The sequence below is a fragment of the Labeo rohita genome, unplaced genomic scaffold, assembly GCF_022985175.1.
Source record: "Labeo rohita strain BAU-BD-2019 unplaced genomic scaffold, IGBB_LRoh.1.0 scaffold_261, whole genome shotgun sequence".
Taxonomy (NCBI): domain Eukaryota; kingdom Metazoa; phylum Chordata; class Actinopteri; order Cypriniformes; family Cyprinidae; genus Labeo; species Labeo rohita.
Window position 1 is genome coordinate 76,407 of NW_026128891.1, and position 20,261 is coordinate 96,667.

At 35.1% G+C, this 20,261-nt stretch overlaps 1 protein-coding gene across 5 annotated transcripts; it reads left to right on the plus strand.

The window, feature by feature from the left end:
* The first annotated feature begins 363 nt into the window (after window positions 1–363).
* LOC127159897 (NLR family CARD domain-containing protein 3-like) lies at window positions 364–19,922 on the plus strand. Of its 5 annotated transcripts, XM_051102597.1 has the most exons (22): window positions 364–371; window positions 3,385–3,580; window positions 3,675–5,517; window positions 6,154–6,324; window positions 6,431–6,601; window positions 6,705–6,875; window positions 6,973–7,143; window positions 7,346–7,519; window positions 8,673–8,846; window positions 8,986–9,159; window positions 9,348–9,518; window positions 9,710–9,883; window positions 10,186–10,356; window positions 14,168–14,341; window positions 14,489–14,659; window positions 14,771–14,944; window positions 15,816–15,989; window positions 16,143–16,313; window positions 18,441–18,614; window positions 19,004–19,171; window positions 19,269–19,441; window positions 19,755–19,922. In XM_051102597.1, the coding sequence occupies exons 2-22, from the start codon at window positions 3,493–3,495 to the stop codon at window positions 19,772–19,774; spliced, it is 5,052 nt and encodes a 1,683-aa protein (XP_050958554.1). In that variant the 5' UTR covers window positions 364–371; window positions 3,385–3,492; the 3' UTR covers window positions 19,775–19,922. The 5 variants fall into 5 exon arrangements, 4 of the variants coding, with proteins under 4 accessions (XP_050958554.1, XP_050958556.1, XP_050958555.1 ...); XM_051102598.1 differs by lacking the exons at window positions 364–371; window positions 9,710–9,883 and having other exon boundaries at window positions 3,348–3,580; XM_051102600.1 differs by lacking the exons at window positions 364–371; window positions 3,385–3,580; window positions 3,675–5,517 and adding an exon at window positions 5,531–5,641.
* The last annotated feature ends 339 nt before the right edge of the window (window positions 19,923–20,261 follow it).

The window sequence follows — 20,261 nt, forward strand, 5'->3', positions numbered from 1 at the left end:
AAAACACCATCATCTTCCAAAAGGTATTCCTTGTTTTTTTTGTTTGTTTGTTTGTTTGTTTTGTTTGTTTGTTTTTGTTGTTGTTTTTGTTGTTGTTATTTTAGCATAAAAGTGTATTTCCCATCAACCACTTTTCTGCACTAATAAAGTAGTTAGCAGTAAGGAGCTGATTTGGCAGTGGTTTGAGCAAATGATATTGACTGCTGTGAACCTGTTATTTTTATATGATTTTCTTCTGTTTGTGTGTAATTTAGTATCAAAGGACTGAAGACCACAATAAATATTGGTGCAGAAATTACACGGTGGGAAGCTCTAAAAGCACAGAAGGGATTGAAGAGTGATGTGGAACTAGCGTGCTTTCTTCTCAACAGGTGGGAATACAATATACCACAGTTTACCTTTTCCAATTTAGTATATTACAAAAAATTGGATCTACTTTGCCAAAACTGGTAATAATAAGCCAAAATATGTAACATAGTTTTGAAATGTAATGTGGTTTTTGAAACAAATTTATTGCGTGCAGTGATCCATACATCAATGAAAATATGATTCACAATACCATTTAAGTTAAATTCAGCACCTTTCAATAAGATTATGCATTTGAGTCGCAGGTTCATGAGGAATTCATATGCATTAATAATAATGAATTCATATGTAGTAATAAGTCTACACTCAAAAAAATATTTCAGCCCTTAACATAATTCAATTACGTACATCATTTCCATGCATTTAGATTACATAGTTTTAATTTAAACAAATCAAGTAAACTTAATGTGATTCAAATGCATCAGTCTTACGTAAATGAAACAGGTAAAGTTGACGTAATATTTCCCAGTGTTAAACAAACCCTGCTCAGTGTTCATGTGTTTCCACACTACAGAGTGTTCAAGTAGCATTGACACAGTGTTGGAGTTAAGGAGATCATTATGTCATGATTGACCAATAATGATAAACACCTGTTGTTTACAAGCAGAATCACAGAAGGAAAGAGAAACACAAGAATCAGACACAGCCAAAGATAAAATGAACTTAAATAAATTTAATAGACATTAAATCTCTGATTAAACAACTCCACAAACATTACAGTTTGATTTGATTTCTGTCATATATCTACAAATATTATTTGAGAACATCTAAACAGAGGTTTAGATGTTTTATTTATTATTTTATTTTTTTTAAGTTTCAGTTGACCTCACCATCATGGCGATCAGGGTTTACTTTAGTTGGACTCTTGACTTTTGTTTTTGTTTTTTTTGGCTGCTGTAATTGTGTGTATAAAGCACATCTATTACAGCAAAATAAATAAGTCAAAAAAAAAAAAAAATTCCAAAGTCTGATTTGGTATTTTTGGTAAAAAAATTTTTGGTTGTGAAATCATTATCATCCAGTGGCCTGATGCACTGATCTCATGCAGTTAGTCTATTATTTTCATAATGCCTACAACAGGTGTATGAACTATTATGGATTATCTTATACATTAAACTTTGAAATCTACGCTATCCTTTTGACACACACAGACATCAAGAATCAGCATTTGAATCTCAACAATGGTGACATTCAACAGCTGCATGCTGGGTAACAGCAGATTATAAAACTCCCCAATGACTCCCAGCATGCAGCTGTTGAATGTCACCATTGTTGAGATTAATATGCTGATTCTTGATGTCTGTGTGTGTTTAAGTAACACTGGAGATCTTGAAGTAATAATAGTAACAGTTCATGCGACTACTGTAGATATCATGAAACCAAAAGGTAAACCACAGAACAATATCAACAAATCAGGCCACAAGATGATGATTTATTAAATGTCCTCGGTTAATTATTATTGAAGGTGGACATCAATAATAATTAACCAAGAACATTTAATAAAACTCTTTTTTCATGTTGCTTGTTGCTATAACAAATGTGCTCTATAAACACAATTACAACAACCAAAGAGAAAAAAAAACACTAAACTAAAAAAGTCAAGGGTCAAGAGCCCAACTAAAGTAAACCTTGTTCACCATGATGGTGAGGTCAAATGAAAAGTTTTTTTAATAAAAAAAAAGGAAGATCTAAACAGAGGTTTAGATGTTCTCAAATAATATTAGTGGATATATTACAGAAATCAAGTCAATCTGTAATGTTGTTTGTGGAGTTGTTTAATCAGAGATTTGATGTCTTTATTTATTTAAGTTCATTTTATCTTTGGTTGTGGCTGATTCTTGTGTTTCTCTTTCCTTCTGTGATTCTGCTTGTAAACAGCAGGTGTTGATCATTATTGGTCAATCATGACATAATGATCTCCTTAACTCCAACACTGTGTCAATGCTACTTGAACACTCTGTAGTGTGGAAACACATGAACACTGAGCAGGGTTTGTTTAACACTGGGAAATATTACGTCAACTTTACCTGTTTCATTTACATAAGACTGATGCATTTGAATCACATTAAGTTTACTTGATTTGTTTAAATTAAAACTATGTAATCTAAATGCATGGAAAAGATGTACGTAATTGAATTACGTTAAGGGCTGAAATATTTTTTTGAGTGTATTACTACAACCAAGAGGATAGTGCCTCCATATAACTCTGCACCTAATAACTGAGCCAATACTATGTATTAATGAAATCCACCTTTACTGTGCTATCAGGGTTCAGTTTGATAAATCAGACTCAAACTACAAGAATCACCGCAGCCGCAAGAATTTCAGAGAAAATTTGCTGTGGATCTTTAAGGCAAGTGAAAAATCATAATTGCTTTAATTAATAATTAATCTACATATCAATAGGTTATTGAACTAAATGTATTTAATTTGTATGTTTTAAAATACTTTTTAAACTTTACTTAATCTAAATTATTTTTTTCATGTTGACTGATCTCTTTTATTTTTGAAATCTCAACTCAAAAATAAAAGTGCTCATGTTTCAGCCATGTGACAAATTAATTACAGTAAATTCAAAAGCACATTATTAACCGACAACAAGAAATTATGTTAATTATTATATTTGATTCATGTCAGGTTCTTGGTATCTCTGTTTGTATCCACAACCACTTTACCGCTGATGGTCTATACCAGGGGTGGCGAACTTTGGTCCTGGAGAGCCACAGCCCTGCAGAGTTCAGCTCCAACCCTAATTAAAACTCGCCTGCCTGTAGCTTTCTTGTAAGCCTTCAGACCTTGATTAGCTTGTTCAGGTGCGTTTGATTAGGGTTGAAGCAAAACTATGCTGGGCTGCGGCTCTTCAGGACCGATGTTCGCCACCCCTGGTCTATACTGTTAATGCTGGGAAACTTCATGTGTGCATTGCTTGGCTATAGTTTGTAGTACACATAAATTGTTTATTTCAAACATGTTTTAAATGTATAGGTAGGACTTATTTTTGTCTTGCTTTGTTTTCAGGAACTTGAGAACAAAATAATTGTGTTTCTTAAAAATGAGCTGGACAAGTTTAAGAAAATATTGAAAAGAGAGAACACACAGTACTTTGTGCAGGACTTTATAGAGGAAATGCGTGATATCAAAGAAGCAGCACTTGATATGACACTCTTCTTCATGAGAGATATGAAGCAAATTGAGGCTGCAGATGCTCTACAAGGTAAGAGTTTCATGGGCATAACAATCTCTCATTGTCACTTATAAAATGGTGTATGTTTTGATGCATATCTTTTTTGTTTTTGTTTGTATCTTAGATGAGCTGATCCTCATTCATCAGCGACCACTAAAATCAAACCTGAAAAAGAAGCACCAATCTGTATCTGAAGGAATAGCAAAGCATGGTGACTCCAAGCTTCTGAATAACATCTACACAGATCTTTATATGACTCTGGGTGTTAGTAAACAAGTCAATACCCAACATGAAGTAAGACAAGTTCAGGCTGCTGACAGGAGACATGAATCAGAAGAGATTCCAGTTGAATGCAAAAATTTGTTTGAAGCACCTGAAAAAGACAAGGAGATCAGAACTGTACTGACAAAAGGGGTTGCTGGCATTGGAAAATCCATCTCTGTGCAAAAGTTTATTGTGGATTGGGCTGATGGAAAAGAAAATAAAGATATTACTTTCATATTTCCTCTTGCATTTCGAGAGATGAACTTAAAGGAGAATGAAAAACAAAGCTTGTCAGGTCTTATGAGTCAGTTTTTCCCAGAGATAAAAGGACTCAACCTTGCAAGAAATGATAAATTTAAATTCCTGTTCATCCTTGATGGTTTGGACGAATGCCGTCTTCCTTTGGACTTCGAGGGTAATGAGATTTGCCGTGATGTATTGATACCAGTCTCTCTGGACGTTCTGCTAACAAACCTCATTAAGGGAAATCTGCTTCCTTCTGCTCTCATCTGGATCACCACCAGACCAGCAGCTGCCATTAAAATTCCTCCTGAATGTATTGACCGTGTGACAGAAGTACAAGGATTCAATGATGCACAAAAAAAGGAGGAGTACTTCAGAAAAAGATTCACAGATGCGGATCTGGCAAATGAAATTATTGATAATGTTAAACAATCAAAGAGTCTTTTTATCATGTGCTACATCCCAGTCTTCTGCTGGATTTCAGCCACTGTTCTTCAGAACATTTTGGAGGAGAAAAGAAATAATGATATGAAAAACAATAAGGCTGATGACGTCTCCAAAACACAGCGGAGATCAAATACTGAAGACACTCCCAAGACTCTGACACAAATGTACACACACTTTCTCCGCTTTCAGATCCTGCAGAGTCGTCGTAAGTATGATGGAAAATACACACCAGATGTTTCCTGGGATAAACACGCCATGCTTTCACTGGGAAAACTGGCATTTCATCAGTTGCAGAGAAACAACCTGCTCTTTTATGATAAAGATCTGGAATCCTGTGGTATTGATGCCGATAAAGCATCAGTGTATTCAGGCATGTGTACCCAGATTTTTAAGGAAGAAAAAGGAGTTATTCTTGGTACCACTTTCTGCTTTGTTCACTTGAGCATTCAAGAGTTTATTGCAGCCCTTTATGCACATCTATTTCTAGACCACGAAAAAAAAAGTGTGTTTGTTAATCATGAGTCTACGGAACAGGAAAACAAAAATGAAACCATGATTGATTTGCTTAAGACTGCAGTGGACAAGGCACTCAAGAGTGACACTGGACACCTGGACCTTTTCCTTCGCTTCCTTCTCGGTCTGTCACTCCAGACCAATCGTCCACTCTTACGAGGTCTGTTAACAGAGCAAGATGACAATGGTGAGAACTACAAGGAGATAGTTCAGTACATCAAGCAAAAATTAGAAGATAATCTGTCTCCAGAGAGATCCATCAATCTGTTCTACTGTCTGAATGAACTGAACGACCAAACTCTGGTAAAAGAGATTCAAACTCAACTTAGAGAAGGAAGTCTCTCATCTGCTGACCTTTCACCTGCCCAGTGGTCTGCTGTGGCCTTTGTTTTGTTGACATCAGAGGAAGAGATGAAGGAGTTTGAGCTGCAGAAATTCAAACAATCAGACGAGTGCCTCTTTAGGCTATTGGAAGTTGTGAAAATTTCCAAAATAGCTGTGTAAGTCATTTAAAGCAGAGGTCTTCAACCCACCTTCTGAGGACCAGTGCCCTGCAAAGTTTCTTTCAAATCTCCTTCAGCTTGATTTTCAAGTGATCCTGAACAGCTTGATTTCCTTAGTCAGGTGTGTTAATTAGGGCTGGAGTTAAGCTCTGGAGGACTGTGGGCCTCCAGGTGACAGGTTGATGACCAATTAATTAAAAGAAAAGAGAAAAGATTCAAAAGAAAAAAAGATTAATCAAAAACCTCAATGAGTAATTATTAATCATATGCCAGATATAAGTATATGAATGTTATTTATCCATATTAATTTACAAATTTGTAGTGGTTAATTATAACCATTATTAAGATAATTAAAAAACACATAATTAAATTAAATTCTACTAATTATAGTGACATGCAGCATGTTTATATCACTGTTGTAATGCATTTAGCTTTAAGCGGTCTTAACATTTAGCTTTTTACAATGTCCCGCCATTTTAGAGTTATTTTATTCAACTTGTTTTTATTCAGCCCACCATGCTAGAGTATATTTATCACTTATCTAAAGTGAATAAATTATTATCATTATTTTTTAAAATAATTAGCAAATTCATTGTTTTTATTTTACTTGGTGTTCTAAATGATTTCTTGTAGGTTAAACGATTGTAACTTAACAGACAAAAGCTGTTCAAGTCTGGCTAAAGCTCTTGAATCAGATAACAGTCTGGAAGAGATGAATATGAACAATAATAATCTACAAGATTCAGGAGTGAAGTCGCTCTGCAGTGGACTGAAGAGTGTAAAATGTAAATTGGAGATACTGAGGTAAGTTGTATGACAAGACAAAAGGTTTGATTTAGATATCCTTTGATTTAGAATGTGTTGATGTGCCATCATGTGTCTTTGTTAATGATGTTTATTTTTATTTCAGTCTCAGTAAGTGCAATCTAACAGACGGAAGCTGTTCAGATCTGGCTTCAATTCTCAGTTCAGACTTCAGCAATCTAAAGTATCTTGACCTGAGCAACAATAATCTGCAGGATTCAGGAGTGACACTAATCTCTGATGGACTGAAAAAGAACTGTAAACTACAGAAGCTCAAGTGAGTTGACATATAAAGACTCTAACTATACTGTGTCCAACATTGGGCATCTTGTTTGTATCGATATTCACTGATCCATTTTTGATTTAAATCTTCTCTGTAGACTTTCTCACTGTAGTGTCGCTGAAGAAGGTTATAAAGCTCTGGCTTCTGCTCTGAGCACAAACCCTTCACATCTGATAGAACTGGATCTCACAGGAAATGATCCTGGACAATCAGGAGTAGAGCATCTCCTTGATGTACTACAGAAACCAGACTGTAAACTAACAATAAGGTGACTGTAAATTCAAGATTTTTTTTTTATTATTATTATAAGAATCAAATGCTACATCAAGCTCAGTTGAGATTTTGATTCAATTTCCCTTTTGCAGGTTTTTGAGTCCTGAAGCAGAGGATGTCTGTCAGAAACTAACTGATGTTCTAGGTAAAAACCTTTTACTCGTAAGAGAGCTGAATCTGAAGGAATGTCAACTGGGATACTCAGGATTGAAGAAACTTGTTCCTGTACTGGAGGATAAACACTGTAAACTCAACACGATGATGTAAGTTGTATTGTTAAGATGACAAGTTTAAGTGCCTTTAAACCTGTTTTATCATGTGGAAAGAGTGCTGAATGAATTACTGTATGATGCTTTTGTACTATCATCAAATGTCACTTAAAGTAGTATGTGTAATAAAAGAAAAAGTGAAAGTGGTATCGAACATCTTTACTTACATAACACTGAAACTTTTCTCTTTATATAGTCTGAATGACACCGATATAACAGAAGGAGATTGTTGTGCTTTAGCTGCAGCTTTAAATTTAAATCCTTCAAATCTGAAAGAGCTGGATCTAAGTCAGAGTCTTCTCAAAGACTCAGGAATGAAGATCATTTCATCTGTGTTTGCAAATGTAGAGTGCAGACTGGTAAAGCTGAAGTAAGTAAAGGCACAATACTGAATTAAAAAGTATATACATTTATTCAAATCTCTCATTCATGTATAAAAGCAGTAGAGACTTTGATCTTTAGCCTCCTTGGCCCCGCTGAGCAGGGCAGCACTGGTGCTGTGACCCAGATAGGAGTGAGGTGTAGGGAGGTGAGTGTAAAGAAGTCCAGCTGGTAGAGGGCTGTGAAAGTAAACCCCACCCCCCCGACCTCAAGAGGCACACTAGTGACATGACACTGGATACTTAGGTCTTTAGCCACCTTGTTAGTCTGCCTGCCTCCCCATTCAGAGCAAGGCAGTTAGGATCAAGTGGGGTTGCATCATAGGCGTCGCTAGGCCATTTTTAGGGGGGCTATAGCCCTGAGTAACTGACTACTCAGCCCACCCTAAAATTTTGCAATTAGCTTCATAAACTGTACACAAATTTGTAATTGCCTCAGTCCCCTTTAAATTTAATGTGAAAATTGCGGCAAACTTTGATTGGCTCCTCCCTGTCTTTCAATGCGTTTCTTCAATCCACAGACCACGGTGGCGCAGAGCGAGAAACAGAGGTGTGTGTTTATTGATAGCGTTATAATATCTGCATGTGTGCAGTTTAAATACAGTTTACAAAATATCACAGGGGCACAATCGATTCCCCATCTACTCATCACACCACAGCTGTTTCCTCGAGCGAAAATGAAGCACATATAAATGCATGCTTTATAAAATGATCAATGTTGCCATTTTTATTTGAAAATTTAATTTTCAATATAATACATACTCCAGTGCATGTGGCAAAAAAGGTTTGCATACTTGAGCTAAGGAAAGAGAGTTGTAGAAATGCAAACAGAAAATTTTAGCAAAACAGGTGTCTGTGTGAAATCAAGACCTGTAGGCTTATTCAGTAGTCAAATGTTTTACCTAACTAAACAGTATAGTGGAATACTGCAATAAGTGTAATATACCACTCCTATTAGTCAAACATTTATTTATTTATTTTTTTTTTTTTTTGTATATATATTTATTATTTTATTATTATATCCTCATTGGGGGCTGAGCCCCCCTAAAATGAAAATCCTAGAATTGCCCCTGGGTTGCATATGCGTAGCTAAGATTTAGACATTATCACATTGTTCTCTTTGTTTTCACTTTGTTTCTACAGGTTTAATCACATTTGTGTTACTGAAGAAGGTTGTGCTGCTCTGGTGTCAGCTTTTAATTCAAACCCTTCAAACATCAGAGAGCTGGATCTGAGTGAGAATAAAATAAGAGACTCTGGAGTAACACACATCTCCACTCTACTGGAAAATTCACAGTGTTCACTGCAAATACTCAGGTTGGAATTTAGTCAATGTAAACATCAATCAGTTAATTGGCATATAAAAATCCTTAAAATATGGCTATAAATGTCCTAATGCTGTTAATGTAATATTGTTTTTATTAAATAAGTAATTGATTACAGTTTTATTATTTAGACTTTCAGATTGCAGTATCACAGAAGAAGGTTATAAAGCTCTGGCTTCAGCTCTAAAATCAAACCCATCACACCTGATAGAGCTGGATCTCAGAGGAAATGATCCTGGACAATCAGGAGTGAAGGAGCTCAGTAATTTACTACAGGAGCCAAACTGTAAACTAAAGACACTGAGGTGAGATGTAATTAAATAATTCTAAATAAATAAATAAGTAAATGCAGGTGAATTATTTATAGAAATATTATTTAAATAATGTCTTTTCAAAATAAATTAAAGAAAAATATTTTGACACTTTTTTCCCAACTTGAATCAGATGCTTGTAATTCATTTTCATCAAAGTAAATTCATCTTCTATTCTGCAGGTTTTTGGGTCCTGCTGCAGATGAAGCATGTCAGTATGTGAATAGAGTTGTGGGTAAAAATCCGTTACTCCTGAGAGAACTGAACCTGAGTGGACGTAAACTAGGAGACTCAAATGTGAAGCAGCTTACTGCTCTACTGCAGGATAAACACTGTAAACTCAACACACTGATGTGAGTATTTACTTGACTATATATTCTGCAGTGCAGCTAATCATTTTCAGAGTCTAATCAAATACTGTTATAGCTGTTCTTTAAGGTTTTCAAGGACTATTAGATAAACCATCATATCTTTTTGTTACTTTAATTGTTGTGGCTAAAACAATCAGAATAATGTTTCCTGTCTTTGTTTTCTTTCTCTGCAGGATGAATAATAACAGTATTACAGCAGAAGGTTGTGATGCACTGATCTCAGCATTTAATTCAAACCCTTCAAATCTGATAGAATTGGATTTGAGTGAAAATAAACTAGAAAACTTTGGAATAATGAAGATTTGTCCTCTGTTAAAAAATACACAGTGCAGATTGGAGAAACTCAAGTGTGTATTTTTATCAGCATTTTGTAAATATTAATACACATTTGTTAATGTTCCTTTTACCAAAATAAATGAAAATTAAAACTATAGTGACTTATATTTCAGTTTTATTTCTTTCATTTCATTTTCACTATTTGAACAGTTTGACTTCACACCTCACTTATTTTAAATATTGTATAAATCGTATAACTGAATAAATTATGTAAATATGGTTTAGTTTATGTTGCAAGTTTGTCAGAATGCATTTTAAGTCCACTACTAATATTTGTCAAACAAACAATAAACATCTTATTTTTGTTCAACAGACTTTCAGACTGCAGTATCACTGAAGAAGGTTATAAAGCTCTGGCTTTAGCTCTGAGATCAAACCCTTCACACCTGATAGAGCTGGATCTCACAGGAAATGATCCTGGACAATCAGGAGTGAAGCAGCTCCTTGATGTAACACAAACACCAGACTGTAAACTAATACTGAGGTGAGTGTTTTAAAATGATAAAGATCAGTATTTTGAATGGACATTTATATAGTGGTCATTCCAGTCCTTGATTCTGATGGGTTGAGCCACATTCAAAGCTGTTACGAATTACTCTACAAACATACACCTTTGTTTATGGGTGGCTCTCAATCAGCTCCCTTGTTCAGTAGTCAGGGCACTGATCCAGGAGTCAACCATTTTAAAGGTTGTCTCAATCATGAAATCCTTCCAGTGCAATCCTTCCGCTCCCTGAAAAATCCTAAAATGCAATTTCAACATAAACACACATCGCTAGACAGGTAATAAATACATCTATTTAACATTTATAATTATTATTTGAATAAAATATTGTAAGAACATGTAGCAGAACAATGGGTTAAAATAAAAAAATTTAATATCAAAATGAGATTGGTCCTGTCTGTTATTTATTAATTCCAGCAATTATGTTCTACAATGTTGTCCTTTTACGTTGTATGTAGTCATGTCATCGGAATTCCAGTGATCGCAGTCCCAATGTGCAGTTAGCAAGAGAACTTACTAGTGCCCAGATTTGTGTACACGTTATACTAATTCACGAGTTCGGGAGCTAGGGAGCAGATTAATATGCACCCTATGTCTGCGTCTTGCTCGGCAAGCACTTTGTTGCAACCACATCTGTTTCTGAGGAACTACATTGTTTGGCGGAAGAATATTTTTTTTTATATTATTATGATTACACATCATTTGCTCTGTTTTATTTTGTGAAACATTACAACATATATAAAATAACTGTTTTATAAAATGCAATATGCCCCGCGAAGCCGTGGTTTACAGTGAATTTATAACAGCTCCGCTCCGCGTCATGCCTAACAATGTCCCTTAGGTATTCACTGTGAACCAGTGCAGGGCAGACACACCAGTCATGTGAAAGATTTCAGTGTTTCATCTGAAACTCTGCATATTGTTGTGAGTTTGGGTTTATTGTAACATTTATCTTGGAATGCAACATGTGACATTTTATCAGATTGGTAAATCATTTATAAACCTAAGAAACAAAATGAAAGATTAAACCCTCATTCTGAGCTCACCTTTTGATACTTTTTAATGTCCACATATTCAAAAAAATGACAGTGCCGATAACATTTGCAAAGAAAAAGCCAAATAATAAAGTTTAAGCAGACATCTGAGTTAAATGTTGTTTAATCAATATTAAACAAGGATTAGATTGTGCAGTAAAGTGTAAAACAGTCATCATTGTCGAAACGCGCGCAGGGCATTGCGCTGCAATGAGTATGTCGGAAGCATGATTCAATTGCTTGGTTGCTGAAACCCACTTAAGTTTTAAACTTTGTCACTGTGCACAAGTTCGTGGTGTTTAATGCGGGAGTTATAGAATCGAGGATGCCGATTCTTAGTTCGGAGAGAACTAGTTTTGTCTTTATGCGGGTCATGTAAAGTGTGTTTAAAGAGAGGATTGTTCTATTAGAGAGCAGCATGTGAGCAATCTTTTCGCTGAACTTGAGAAAGTGCGTGGTTAATATGCCAATGTAGCGTGTTACAGGTGGGCAACTGTTTATTTTTTTCTGAGCGCTCCAGTTAAAGATTTTGTTTTTTTGTTGCAATGTAAATATTGGGATTTCACTATTGTGTGTTTATTCTTCCGGCCCAGTAGTCCAACGGGTGAAATGTACCTACTATAAAGTGCATATGTTGAAGTCTACTATAATGTGCATATGTTGAAGTCTACTATAATGTGCATATGTGGAAGCCTACTATAATGTGCATATGCTAAGGACTAATATAAGTGCATGTGATGAAGTCGACTAAAATGTGCTAGTGTAGAGACTTTTCATAATGTGAATGGACTAAAATCTTATTTCTCTTTGGAGTTTTGTGGACTGGACTATGTGTTGATGTATTTTGAAATATTTCACTCGTTGTTGTTTTGTGTAGGGTATTAAAAGGTAATGTCCCTGGGCCTGGAAGTACTGTTTTTTTTTTGTTAGTTGTTTGTTTGTTTATCTATTGGAATGTTACTGACTGAGTTAAATAGAATGAGTTACAAGCTATTGTCTGGTTGTTCTTGACTAAATTAGCAAATTTATCTGATAGTGCATTGTGACATTGTAAGATGAATTAATTATTATGGTGTTTTTTTTACCCCTGGCACCCGAACCCTATATTGTAAGGCCAAATTCCGTTACAGTTTTATTTTTCTTGTATGCATTTTAAGTACTTTTAAAAGATATTTTTCACTTAGATCTTTTATTACAAAAAAAAAAAAAAAAAAAAAAAATTACAATTATCGGATTACTCGATTAATCGTCATAATAATTAACCGATTAATTGGGGGGTTTAAGTATGAATATGTTAGCTTTAATGTTATCTCAAATCTAGTGTGCTCCAAAGCAATTAAAAAAAAAAAATAAATAATAATAATAATAATAACATTTAGAAGATAAAAGCGTTCAAAACTTACAGTTTCTCATTTCTGCCAATATAGATCAATGATTTTAAAGACATCAACCTGCACTTCAGCTTCTCATCAAACTTTCTGAACTATCGAATAACCCTATAGAATCTGAAGCACCCCCCCAACACTATAAATAGATGCTAAAACTGTGGCTGAAATCAGTCACTTGTTCACAGAATATTTTCTGTACAGTGAATGGCATGTAGTTATGGAGCCTCTAAAGGGACATGGTGGTGGAAAAAAAATTTGGGTGTGAGGAAAAAATTCTCTCGCAAAGATATTTGCATTCTGTTGCAAAACGTTTGCTTTCTCTCACAAAGATATTTGTGTTCTCTCACAAAAAAAAAAAAAAAAAAAAAAAAAAAGGAAAAAAGAAAATGTGTTCCTCCAAATTGAATGCAAATTCTGTTCATATTCTGGGCTTATCTGCTTTCCTGTGTGTAGTAGCCTATACTCTTTCACACACGCACTTGAACGGGGGCCAATAATAGAGCACATTTATCTAGGTTAATGCTGGAGTGTTGGATCTGTATTAAAATAAGTTTTGATGTTTTAGAATGATCTAACCAAACAATGCTGCTCCAATTCATTGTTGATGATATGTTGCCGCTGATCAAGATTAATATGGTGCTGTCACAAAAAAAGACCCATTTATGCATGTAATAATTATGATACAAAGCAGGATAAGTGAAATATGCAGAATGTATAATATTGTACAAATATTGTACAAATATTATACAAATATACAATGTTACTAATATAGATTGCAATTAAGACTGCAGTTTCTGCATGTTTTGCATCTCCATAACAAAATGACTTAATTTTAACATGCAGTGATATGATAATAACCAATCAAGGTGTGTAAGGAAGAAAAAATATTAGACAAAAAATAAGAAGGAATGATGCCACAGCACATCACGCTCAGCTGTTAACAGCCAGCAGTTGCATCGAACACGCAGAAAGAGAAAGGGGTTAAACTCACAAAAGATGTAAATAAAAGAAAATTGGCAGTCAAAATTATTTGACCTTTAAAGAGTTTTGGCAATTTGTCCTACAATCTGACCGCAACATATGTTTTGACCCACACAGCAAATGATAATCTTAGGATAAATCTCCTAAGTTCTCCTAAATTCTAAAAGTTTGTGTTGATACCAATGCAGTGTTATAAGAATTAGAATTAGTAAACTAGACTTAATGATACTTAATGTTGTTGCCACGGAGTAGGCAGTGGTAAAAGTATTATCCTGATTGAGTGCCTTCTGTATGTATATTAGCTGGGCTCTTTAAAGAGGAACAGGGCTATAAAAGGCATGCAATTTTAAGATTATGTGATATAAAATGATAATCTGCTTTGTTTAGATTTTTGAAAAGTGCTGCCGCACAGGAAGCATGTGAGCATCTCACTAAAGTTCTAGGTAAAAGTCCATTACTACTGTCAGAACTGGATCTGGGTGAAGATAAATTAGGAGATCTGGCTGGAGAGAAGCTCTCTGCTCTTTTGATGGACTCTCATAGCAAAGTAGAGACAATGAAGTGAGTAAACATGATTTATACATTATAACTTCTGTTTATTCATTATAAAGGTCTATCAGTCACATGTGTGATCAGATATGAAGGCCTGTTGAGCTGATGTGTGTGGAATATGTGCTTAATAATAAATACTGCTGTTTTTGACTTTAGGCTGAATAATTGTGAGCTGACAGAGAAAAGCTGTTCAGTTCTAGCTACTGTTCTCTCCTCCAAAACCATCCTAAAAGAGCTAAACCTGAACAACAGCCGTCTGCTGGACTCAGGAGTCAAAGAGATCTGTGAGGGACTGAAGAATCCTGTGTGTGAGCTGAAGATACTAAAGTGAGCAAATTACACCATCAGCTACACTGAACACTACAGTAATATTACAATTTGATGATGTGGAAAAAGTTCCATTATGTGTCTTCACTGATTTATTATTTTACTTTCCAGGCTCAGTAGTTGTTATCTAACAGAGGACATCTGTTCAGCTCTGGCTTCAGTTCTCAGTTCAGACTCCTGCAGTCTAAGGGATCTTGACCTCAGCAATAACCAGAATATGCAATGTTCAGGAATGAAGCTGCTCTCTGATGGACTGAAAGAGAACCGTATACTGAAGAAACTCATGTAAGTTGATACTAACATGTTATTGGTATTTGGGCAACCCAGGCTCATTGGATATACATACCTCTAAATACACTTCTGCAACACCCTAATTACGTACCTTACTGCATGTTTTGTGGCAGTTTCAAAGTGAAATGTTCAGATAGTGGCGCTAAAACACACGTTCAATACATGACCTTGGCACATTTGTATTATGTTGGTACAGGCATGTATTGCTGCATTTTTATTACGCTGCTTGATACATATTGCAGCTGTTCATAATTTAAATATCCAGGGCATGTTGCTAAGGTTAATGCTTATGAGAATCTTATTGGACGTATCCCCTACTCCAAACCCAACCCTAAACCTAACTGAAGGTGTTAACAAACTGATTTAAAAAATGTATTTTGTGATGTAGCCGTGTTATTTTAACTTCTTCATTCAGATTTGAGCTGTTTTGTTGAACCATTGTTTCACGATGTTCAAACAGGAGCTCTTCATCACCCAAGTGCAATGCTGTATCATGTGAGCTACTGAGCAAACTGTCTACATTATAAAACTCATGCATATGAAGCTGTATATGTGGCGACAGTGTTCAAAAGTATCAATTTTCAAAGCATGTAGGATGTTAAAACCACAATATAAAACTCTGCAGTAGTATCTGTCTGAAAATTAGGCTTTATTAATCAAAACTCAGTGTAAATCATATGTTTGAAAAGGAATAAAAGTTTAACAAAAGATTCTAACGTTCATTTCAACTGCAGTGATTCGTACATATAGGTATGTTTTTTTTTTTTTCAGGTTTGCAGAAATGTATATAGAGGCTTGTATTTGTAGTTGTATTTGGGCCATTTTTCTATATATACAATCATCTTGTTTTAACTCTCTTCTGTAGACTTTCTAACTGCAATATTACAGAAGACGGTTATAAAGCTCTGGCTTTAGCTCTGAGATTAAACCCTTCACACCTGATAGAGCTGGATCTCAGAGGAAATGATCCTGGACAATCAGGAGTGAAGGAGCTCACTGATTTACTACAAGATCCAAACTGTCAATTGAAGACCCTGAGGTGAGACATTATGAATTATAAAAATTACATTAGATCAAGGTAAATTCAAGATAAACCATTCCACACTGTTTTTCATCAGAACCAGATGGTATTTTTCATTACACCAACTTTGTTAACTAAATAAAATTTTCTGCATTATTTTCTTCTTTCCAGGTTTTTGAGTCCTGCTGCAGATGAAGCCTGTCAGTATGTGACTGAAATTGTGGGTAAAAACCCGTTACTCCTCAAAGAGATGAAACTTAGTGGGCATAAACTAGACTTAAAAAAAGTAAAGCAACTTGCTGCTCTACTGCAGGATAAACACTGTAAACTGAATACTATTCAGTGAGTATTTTGCATGGTTTTTATATTTGTACCTTGCATTGAAATATCTTTAAAATATCACATTTGTTTTCTATTGAATTTTCATTAACTGGATAAGATTAACACTTGTACTGCATGAACTAATCTACTTGTATTCATTCAATTGACATTTTATCAATAGTAGATTACAAATGACACTAATACGAGGAGAAGTTGCTAAGACTTGTTCGTTAAATGGGCTTTAGTGCATTTCCTGTGGTTGTTTTCTATCTCTATAGGCTGAACATTAATGGTATTACAGAAGAAGGTTGTGCTGCTCTGACTTCAGCATTTAATTCAAATCCTTCAAACACGGCAACTACCTTTCATTAGAGGATCAGTAGAGTGTTTGCTTAATATCTGCTAACTCTTTATTTTGATACTCCCACAACAGATATTCTACGGGTACTTTTGGAAGTGCATGTCAACAATGCACTAACTAACAGTCTACTAATGTTCTAATGAGAGTTAGCTGACATGTAGTTGCAAAGTCTAAAATCCCAGGTAAACATACTTAATTTGTTGCACTCCACCTTGTGTAACCCCTCCACCCGGGTCCTACTCGAACACTGCTCAAAACGGGTCTCGAACCCTGGTCTCCGGCATGGGAGGCGTATGCACTAACACTATTACAAATGATTGTAACTTAACAGACAAAAGCTGTTCAGCTCTGGCTACAGTTCTTGGATCACATAACAGTCTGAAAGAGCTTAATATGAATAATAATAATCTGCAGGATTCAGGAGTGATTCATCTTTGCACCGGACTAAAGAATATAAAGTGTAAATTGGAGATACTGAGGCAAGTTGTGTGAAAATAGACAAAATGGAGTTTTTCTTTTCTTTGCTTAACCCTTTGACGTGTACCATCACACCGGTGTAATCATTGGTGGCTGGTCCCTGAAGCGTAAGATCACACCCGTGTGATTAGAATGTTCAGAGCATCACGTGATCAGCTGCTGAATTCAAATCTGCGTTCCCACTTTGGCTGGCGCTAAACCAGATCAGACACGCTGATCTCTTGTCATATTATCACAACTATTCAGTGTTTTCAACCATATAATGCTTATTTTAGCTTCCAGACATTTAAATACACATAAGTACTAGCAAAACCATACATTTATAGTTTGTAAAAATACAAGCTCTTCTCCCAATTCACCGGAGACTTACTTTAATGTCTTTCGGGAGGACAGGATGAATTTGCGGGCTGTAAATCCCACAGCTCGGATTCAGCGTAATTAACATGGCGGCGCCCATCACCCGGTATAGATCAACTAACACGCTCATTATAAAAGTGTTTAAACTTCCAAATACATTTACCTGTGCATATTTCAGAATTGGAATAACATATATTCCAAAATCTAGCGTTTGTAAATATTAAAAAGAAAAAAAGAAAAATGAAATAAAATCGATCCATGTGCCTTACAGCTCTATTGTGGCTGCGTTGTGTCACGTGACAAGCATTCTAAAATAACGGTCGCCTAAAAAAACTTACTCTGGGGGCTCAGCTAGAATATTTTAAACTCACCTGTGAAAGTGTTAATATGTTATGTTTGTCTGATGAGGCCTAACTTTCATTACCAGAAACAAAAAAATGCAGCTTATTTTGAAAGGCACCACTGATAATGGTGCATTTACCAGACATAAATGAATTTTGAATACTTCTCACTGTTTGTAAAAGTGATATATCAGTCTAATCATTGAAAAACACAATTTTCAAATACCACAGAAATTTAGCTTTGATTTTAGACTTGTCATCAGTTAAAGGGTTAGACTTTATTGAAGATTGCTGACAGAAGCTCAGATACACTCTAGAAAAGATATTGTAAGGAGAGATCATTTGAACAGTTTTCCAGTCAAGCCACTGTCACTCATAAGCATATTGTTTATAGAACCTTGTCCTGTCAGATATGTGTGCCATTTAATGAGTTAGTTTTCTGTAGTGCATAATGCTTTAATGGTTTTGTTTTTCTTTTTTTGCCATTTATAATTTAGTGATTTAATTTTTAGTTGTAGCCCTAGTGTAAAGTAAGAATTCAGATATGTTTATTTACTTGGAGCTGCTAAATCTGCCACAATAAATGTTACTTTTTTATTCTCTCTTTTGTAGACTTTCTCAATGCAGCATTACAGAAGAAGGTTATAAAGCTCTGGCTTCAGCTCTGAGATCAAACCCTTCACACCTGATAGAGCTGGATCTCACAGGAAATGACCCTGGACAATCAGGAGTGAAGGAGCTCAGTGATTTACTACAGGATCCAACATGTCAGCTGAAGACACTGAGGTGAGACGTGAGGAAATAGCACAAAATAAATTACATGCAGAATCATTTTTATACAAATGTTACAAGATCTGGTGAGTTGGGGGACTGTAACAGTAACCAGAGTTTGTTGTTGGTCAGTTGGTCTATGCATATTCAATGCTTACCAGTTATAACAATGTGAAGTAATTCAACATGTAAATTGATATGCAATTAGGAAATTATATAACTTAATATAATTTAAATTAAAACAGAGTTCATATATTTTTCTACAATAATACAATCTCCTGCTTCAAAGTAAATTTAAGATAAACCAAATTACACTTTTCCCCATCAGAATCAGCTGATATTTTTCATTTCACCAACAATATTTAAAAACTGAACCGAATCTTGTTTCATCTTCTCTTCTGCAGGTTTTTGAGTCCTGATGCAGATGAAGCCTGTCAAAATGTGACTAAAATTGTGGGTAAAAACCCATTATTCCTAAGAGAACTAAATCTGAGTGGATGTAAACTAGATTTAAAAAAAGTAAAGCTCGCTGCTTTACTGAAGGATAAACACTGTCAACTCAACACACTGATGTGAGTATTTTACATGATTTAATACTTTATAATTGTTAAAGAAGGTATGGGAATAAACTAATGGAATGGAATGGAAACTCTTTTTCTATCTCTGCAGCCTGAATAATAACAGTATTACAGAAGAAGGTTGTGCTGCTCTGACATCAGCATTTAATTCAAATCCTTCAAACCTGAAAGAGCTGGATCTGAGTGGAAATAAACTAGGAAACTCTGGAATTAAGAAGATCTGTACTCTGTTAAAAATATGCATTGCAGACTGGAAAAATTGGGGTGTGTATTTTTACTTATGTATATTTCTGTATGTTAATATGTTTATTAATGTAAACTGGTGAGTTTAATGTAACATTTGTCACTGTACAAATATGCTTAATAATTTAAACAGTTTAAATCAAGACATTTAATGCACAATATCTTGGAAAGGGCCTGAGTTATGAATTATATTTGTGAAAAATTGTTCTGTTAATGAGGATGATGTGGCTTTACAGAATATAGTTATCGTTTTTTTTTTTTTGTTTTTTTTTTTTTTTTTTTTTTTTTTTTTTTTTGTTTCTATCTTATTTCTGATCTCTTTCTCTCAATGTAGGTTCAGAGGCTGTGGAATGACCAGTGATGGTTTATCTGCTCTGGCTTCAGCTCTGGTATCAAACCCATCACACCTGAGAGAGCTGGACCTGAGTGGAAATACATTAGGAGACTCTGGAGTTGAAAACCTTAGTGTTGTACTGAGCCACTCACACTTCAAACTGGAGATACTGAAGTTAGTAACCCTACTAACTGGGGGGACTAAATGGCTACTCTAAGTGTTCAAAAACTTGATAATCTTTGAATCTAAGCCATTGTCTTTTCTCTTTCTGTCTTCAGTCTTTGTGGATGCAGTATCACAGAGCAACAGTGTTTCAACCTGACTTCAGCTCTGAAATCAAACCCATCACACCTGAGAGAGCTAAACCTCAGTGGAAATCAACTAACAGACTTTGGAGTGAAAAACCTTAGTGATCTACTGATGAACCCACAATGCAAGCTTGGAAAACTTGCGTTAGTAACATTATATGCTGCCTAATGGCATTTATTTGTTTTGTTGTTAGTAACA

What these genes read in the sequence shown, in the direction of transcription:
- LOC127159897 (XM_051102597.1), top strand. Translation starts at nt 3,493, where the DNA reads ATGCGTGATATCAAAGAAGCAGCACTTGATATGACACTCTTCTTCATG. An exon ending in TGTTCACTGCAAATACTCAG is followed by an intron (nt 8,847 to 8,985) that starts GTTGGAATTTAG and finishes TTTATTATTTAG; the next exon opens with ACTTTCAGATTGCAGTATCA. An exon ending in TGTAAACTAAAGACACTGAG is followed by an intron (nt 9,160 to 9,347) that starts GTGAGATGTAAT and finishes TCTATTCTGCAG; the next exon opens with GTTTTTGGGTCCTGCTGCAG.